Here is a 7,185-nt window from a genome sequence, read left to right as displayed (position 1 = left end):
CCCGTGGGACCCGAAGCTTTTCCCTGTAGAGGGGATGTTAACGGATGGGAGAGTGTGGAGCTGCCTTGTGAAGTCCAGATCACTAAAATTAGAGACCTGTCCCTAGGCGCAAAATGAAACTGCAACCACGAATGAAGTAGGTAGAAAAAAAGCTTTGATAGAAAGAAAGGAAGTACACCCAAAAGGCTTTTGGGCGGGCAGATTGCCAGGTGGCGGCCCCGCTTGTGCCTAGCTACCCTTATTTTCTTACTAGAGGTCATGAATATTCATTAGTGGGAGGCCCCTTACGCTGCCTAAGTCCTTCCTTTAAATTTGAATCCACAGGTTCTTTCCTGCACCTGCACCTTCCTCACAGGTAAAGAATGAGGAACTTGATCACCTAATTGCGCAGGGTGCCCAATGGAGCCAGGTTGCCCCAATTAGACTACCCAGTTAGTCCATCGCCCTAATAGGAATTGGGGCATAGACCAAAACGCTTGCTTAGTCCTTTTTGATAAGAGAAAAATCTACGAATCATCCCTGTGCACTTCCCTCAGGCCTCAAGGAAGGAAGATGGCAAATTGCCTCGCCCTCCTGGCACCCGGAGCTAGAGGAGCCTTTCGCTTTTCTCTTAGGGCTGCCCGCTCACGACTAACTGCCTACCACAGGGACAGGTGACATTTGGGGGTCTCCTGATTATTAAACATGTCTGTCATTAGAATCCATAGTTTTATCTCAAGTCTTACTGCGAATCATATAAATTTTACTTATTTTTGCCCGTAAAATAGACTTGAGAACGTCTTCATTTACATTGGACACAATTTCAAGTGAAGTTCAATAAACTTATTTTTCTCCTACAAGTTTCTTTTTTAAGTTTTCGCTACAGGGCATGTGCACTCTCCGGAGAGAGACAGAGAGGGGAATTGAGCCATCAGGCGCCACCCCCAACCCTGCGGGCCACGCTGCAATCCCGTCTCCATTCTCCACCTGGGACTTGGGCGCACACACACACCCTCACGTGATTGTCAAGCCCTGGGCTCCAAGACTTGGAGGGTCGCCCTGGTGGAAATTCAGTGCCATAGCCACTGCCACCTGCTGGCCCCAGAACTGTTTTCTTTATGCACAAGAAAAATCTCTGTGTGACTGTCAGCAGTAAAGCTGCCTGGTAACGACTAGAAGCCAAATAAACGTTTTTCTTTTCTTTCTTTCTTTCTTTTTTTTGTTTTTTTGGAGTTTTTGCTATAGGGTGTGTGCGCTCACCAGAAAGACAGAAAGAGACAGAAAGCGAGAAATCACCCCCCAGGGGGAAATGGCCACGCCGCAATCCCTTCTCGTCCCTTCTCCTCTCAGGATCTTGGGCACGCATGCACACGCGCCCGGTATGAGTTTAAACCACCGGGTCTGGGACTCGAACTGCGGTTGACTACATGGGAGTCCAGTGACATAGTCATTACTCTAACTGCTGGTCCCTAAGCCAAATAAATGTATATTGAATTAACATAAATAATAAAAAAGTTATTTTACCATTTTTCTTAAAAATGATTTATTTTTAAGAGGGTTTTTGAGAGACTTTTGTTATAAGTCACATGTACTAGGCAGAGAGAGAGAGACAGAAAGCAAGAAATCACCCCTCAGGGGGGATGGCCACACGTAATCCTGTCTCCATTCTCCTCTTGGGATCCTTCTGCATTCTCCTCTTGGAGTCTTGGGCATGTATGCACACACACCCAGCATGAGTTTTAAATCACCGGGGCCAGGACTTGAATCTTAGTCAACTATGTGGGAGTCCAGTGACATAATTATTATGCTATCTACTGGTACCTCAAGAATGATTTAACTTTGGGAACCAACAGGCGACATAGCAGTTACGTCGTTGGACTCCCATACGACTGACCACAGTTCAAGTCCCAGACCGGGTGACTTGAAACTCACTTGAGCACATGTGTGTGCATGCCTAAAATCCCAGGAGGAGAAGGGATTATGGGGTGACCATCCCCCCTCACTTTCTCTCTCACTGTCTCTGTCTCTTCTGTTGAGTACATGCACCTTAGTGCCTAAACCTCTCTTAAAAAATAATTATTTAATTTTATTCATCATCATTATTATTATTTCTTAGTTTGCTACAGGGCACATGCACTCACCAGACAGGGAAAGTGAGAAACCAGCCACCAGGGCCGGGACTGACTGCCCTTGCCATGTAGGAGTCTAGCACCTCCACCTGCCCAGTTTTACCACTCTTAAATGTCGGCTGGCAGGGTGAACGTACCGTGCAAGCGGTCAGCAACCCCAGAGAAAGCCATGGCCAGGCACCTCTGTGGTCTGACCGAGGTGGGTGTGACCTGCTGCCCTGAAGGAAAGTGTGCCCTACATCTAGTTTGCATGAACTATAGGGACCAGCAGATGGTGCATGGTTCGAGTCCCGGACCTGGAGGCTCACACTCACACCAGGCGCGTATGCATGCGTGCCCAAGATCTCAAGAGGAGAATGCAGAAGGCATTGCGGCGTGGCCATCCCCCTGGGGGGTGATACCTGTCTCTTTGTCTCTGTCGAGCGCACGCACCCTGTAGCAAAAACCTTTCCAAAAGCAGTTCACATGAACTATACAAAGACAGATGCGGCCACAGACTTTTCTTCTCGGACCCCCGTGGTACGGCCACCGTTGGCTCAGTGTGCTGGCCTCAGACCCAGGGGCCCCGGAGGCAGCGCCCTCTGTGGGCCTGAGTCTTCTTCAGTCTCCAGTCCAGACCATCGGCCAGGACCTGGCTATATTTTCCATCCTTTACATCTTCCTGCCTGTTCAAGACCCAGCCCAGGACCTCGCACGGCGTGGATTCTGCATCGTAGGGATGGCACGTTCCCCCGCATCCTCGGTGAGCTCCCCTGCTCTCCCCGTGAGGTTGCTGTGTCCCCCACGCCGCACTCCTCCACGGCATGGGAGCAGGTCTTCACCACGCCCTCGAAGGCAGTGATGGCAAAGGCTATTCTCTGCCGCCTGTCGGTGTTGGTGTTGAGTACTCACAATGTGCTGGAACCTCCCAGGGGTCACTTGAGGCGTGGCAGCACCGGTGGCAGCCTGTAGGCCCCTGGGGAAGAGCCAGCAGGCTGAATTTCTAACCCAGGTGCCGCGGGGCACCTGTGGAAGGGCCTCCGCAGCCCAGAGGCAGTCTTGGAGCTAGTGGGGCCCACGTGTGCAGGTCTGGTGGGGCCCACACGTGCAGACCTGCCTTGCCCTTGGGTCTGGGTTAGGCCTCAAATGGTTTACCATGTGGCAAAGCGCGTCTGACATGTCAGTGCGGTAATCCCGTCCCATGCGCTCCTGCTCAGAGGAGGCTCTGCATGTGCCCTTGAGTCTGGGTGGGGTCTGACTGCTGCAGGGCGTGCCTGGAGGCTTGAGGATAACCTTGAGGTCACAGCCACAAGAGACACAGCCCGAGAGGCGTGCCTGCTCCACGAAGTGCCCCCGCTGTACAGCCCCCTTAGATGGCCAGACGTTTTAGACAGAGGTGGGTCGTCGCCACAGCGCTGCCCACTCCCAGCTGCAGGGTCTGTGGGTACACTGAGGTTGTCTGTATGTAAGTTTACTCACCTTTCATATCCATGAGAGACAGCCACCCTGACCGGCTCCCACAACCCCCCGCGCCCCAGTTGGCCCGATCGCAGGTGTGCGTGTACCAGCATGCTCAGGGAGGTCCTGGAACGCAGACCCAGAACCCCGAGCGCTCGCTGGGCCACCACCTGGCCCTCAGATGGTGCTTAGGCCACCAGATTTGGGGCGACTTGTTACACCGCACATAATCAGAGCACCCTGTAACTCACAGGTGTGACCCTCCCCGAAGACAGCCCCTCCTCCATGGTCCTCAGACTGGACACGAAGTGAGGACAGCTAGGCTGCAGACCGCATCTGGTCCCCCACCGCAAAGGGTGGAGCCAGGCTGCTCACCTTCCTGGTGACCAGGGGGCTCTTCCTTGGTCTAGACCCTAATGCTCTTCCCCTAGCATGGGTTTTAAGGGTTGGTAAATGAATAAATTAAGACAACTCACACAGTAGAGGTGATCCTAAATAGCTACAAAATAAAACTGTCTTCAGTTTACTTAGAGAAAATAAGCTTTGAGCTTATAGACCAGAATGACCACGATGTGACAGCGACAATGTCTGCAAGGCACCTGCTTTTTTTTCTTTTGGAGAGGTTTTTGCTGTAGGGCGCGTGCGCTCACCAGAAAGACAGAGAGAGACAGAGAGACAGAAGGTGAGAAATCACCCCCAGGGGGATGGCCACGCTGCAATCTCTTCTCCTCCATTCTCCTCTCGGGATCCTGGGCATGCATGCACACGCGCCTGGTGTGAGTTTAAGCCACCGGGTCCGGGACTTGGACTGTGGTCAACTACATGGGAGTCCAGCGACATGGCCACTACGCCAACTGCTGGCCCCAGTAAATAATTATCTAATAATATAAAAACGCCATCACAGGGCTAGCAGGTGATATGGTGGCTAAGGCACTGGATTCCTGTATGCCAATGACCGGCTGCATCTTGGATCTGGTGGCTTGAAAACTGTGCCAGGCATATGTATATGTATATGCATGCCCAAAATCCCGAGAAGAGACTGGAGGAGAGGGCGCGGCATGGCCGCCCCACCAGGGCTGGTTTCTCACTTTCCCTGTCTGTCTCTGGCAAGTGCATGAGCCTTCAGGCAAAAACCTAAAAAAATAAATCACTAGAGCTTCAAACTAAGACTAATGCACTCTTCCCTCTTTTGGAGGCAACAGCTCACAAAGCTTCATTCGTACTGTCTGAAGACCCACCCTGTGTGCATCGAAGCAGTGGTGAATATAGATCTAGGGCCCTGTCCCCCAATGGCCCCAGCGTGTGTAACTGTGGTACCCCTGGTCGCCAGTCACAGCAAGTCTCGGGTAGACAGACAGAGTAATAATTGCCGATGAACATCCAAGTCCCCATTCACCTGTTCGGGGTTTTTAAAAATTAGTTATTTTATTTATTATTATTATATTTAATTTGACCAGAGAAAGGGAAAGTAAGAAACCAAGCCACCAGGTCCAGGACTCGAACTGTGGCCCACCATGTGGGAGTCCAGCACCTTACCCACCATGCCACCTGCCGGCCTGGCACAGGGTGTAGTGTTTTAGCCCATGAGCAAGACAGCCTGCTGTCCAGGCGGAGGGGTGGGCGCTGCCTGCTGCCACCAGCAAGAACAGAAGCAAACCCGGCAATTCCACTTGAGTCCATACGGGTTTTTATTAGCACACATGTGTCAAAGTCTGTACAAACCAAGACATTCCTGGGCTTGAAAATGTCCATTATTACAAACGTACAAAGAGGTCGGAGGTGTCACCAAAAGTTGGCTCCTCCATTTCACGGTACAACAGTGTCATGGTTTTTAAAAATAAGAATTTCAAGACTGAGGTTTCTTCCTTCTCTTTTTGGAACTTATGGAAAGTTAGAAAATGTGTGGATTTACTTTATATTAAATGTCAAGACCTTAAAAAAAGATTTAGTATAAAACTAAGTATGTTTTTATATTATCGTACTTCACACAACAGAATTTCTCAGTGTTTAAAATGAAAAGAAAAAAGACCCCCTTTTTTTTTTTACCATCTTTTCCCCATAGTCAGTGCAAAAGCATCTGAAAAATATTATCTGCCTGTTTATCTTCGTCTCAGAGTCTCTGGTCAGAAAGTCACAGTTTGCCACTGCCCCTGCCTTCCCTAGAAGAGGGAGAGCATCCCTTCCAGGCCACACACTAGCCACAGCCCGCGTCTGCCAGGCCACTGTCGAGCTGGCCGCCCAGGAAGCACCCCGGTGAGGCAGCCCACTCCCTGCCAGCACCTCCCCGCCTCCTGCTAGCTCAGGTCCCACCCTAGCAGCCCTTCAGCCGTTTTTTTCTAAAACCTCCAGAGGCCCGAGAGGCTGGCTCCAAATGCAGGTCTGTGCTCTCCTAGAAGAGCGGGTCCACGCCCTGCAGCCCAGGAAGGGGAGAGGGCCACCAGCCAGGCCCAGCTGCTTCCCAGAATCCAGCATCCTCCTTGGGATCCGAGCGAAAAGGTGCAGGCAGCTGGGAGGCACCCTCCTGAATCTGCTTGTGCAAAACGATGTTTTCTGACAAGAGCCCAGGATGACAACCGCCAAAAGCAAGCAAAGGGGACCCCCTAAGAAGGAGCGGTGTGCCCAGTGGGCGAGAAGGGGCGTGGTGTGCCCAGTGGGCGGGAAGGGACGTAGCCAGCACTGGCACCTGCCGCCCTTCCTGGAGGAGGTTCCAAGCCCTGCTGCCCTGGCTCCGTGCAAGAGCCCCCCAGAAAGGCACTTAGCTCCGCCCTGTCCTCGCAGCCAGTGATGTCACGGGGCAGCTCTGGAGGCTCCGAGGTAACCAGAGAGAAAAGGTCTGACCTACAGAAGCTGGCGAAGGGGACTGTTTTTCTGAGACACATCACTTTTACAAGAACTAGCTGGGCTACCAATATTCCTTTATCAAGAAAAAGTTTCTGTGTTTAAAAAATAAATAAAACTCTGGCTATACACAGTACAAAGTTCATACATAATATACCTGGAAAAAACCCCAAGAGTATACCCTGAAGCAAAAGGCTTACTGGAGAGGGAAAGCCTCTTCCATGTACCAGCCTGAAGGTGGCAGTTTCAAAGTCCAGAGGGTGGCAGTGCCAGGTAACGAATGCCAGACTGCTCACGGGTACGGCCGAGCACACTGACGGACGGGACAAAGGAGGACAGCGTCCTGCACACAACACAGCAGTGGCCACAAAGGAAGTGCAGGCCCAAATCGGAGGGGGAGAGGGGAGCGGCAGGAGTGTGGCAGTGGGGCAGGGTGCGGCCTGGACCCCCAGCACCCCCAGCACCCCAGTGCGCAGCCACATAGCACAGACCCGCGTCTCCACCCTGCCCTGCACGTGCAGGAGGGCCACTGTGACAAACCAGAGGCTCCCAGAGGACAGCCAGGCCTCCAGTCGAACCCAGGGCCGCTCGCCTGCTGCCTGCGACCTGTCACGGAGAGGTGATGGCTCCTGCCCTCTCCGACTTCTTGCTCTTAGACAAGGCAGCTGCCTGCTTCAATAGTTCTCGGTTCTTGGCCTAAAAAAGAAATCCGGGGACCAGCAGTTAGCGTAATGGCTATGTCACTGGACTCCCACGTAGTCGACCGCGGTTCGCATCCCGGACCCGGTGGCTTAGAACTCAC

At 52.3% G+C, this 7,185-nt stretch overlaps 1 protein-coding gene across 1 annotated transcript in view; it reads right to left on the bottom strand.

The window, feature by feature from the left end:
* Positions 1 to 5,209: 5,209 nt before the first annotated feature.
* FAM76A (family with sequence similarity 76 member A) overlaps positions 5,210 to 7,185 on the bottom strand; it is a gene marked incomplete at its 5' end in the record, with an annotated part of 38,826 nt that continues 36,850 nt past the window's right edge. Inside the window, 1 exon segment of the mRNA XM_014582540.2 lies at positions 5,210 to 7,079. Coding sequence (XP_014438026.1) covers positions 6,993 to 7,079 — 87 coding nt within the window.

Source organism: Tupaia chinensis, unplaced genomic scaffold (assembly GCF_000334495.1).
Source record: "Tupaia chinensis unplaced genomic scaffold, TupChi_1.0 Scaffold143646_1, whole genome shotgun sequence".
NCBI classification, from domain to species: domain Eukaryota; kingdom Metazoa; phylum Chordata; class Mammalia; order Scandentia; family Tupaiidae; genus Tupaia; species Tupaia belangeri.
This window is presented reverse-complemented; position numbering and strand designations above follow the sequence as displayed.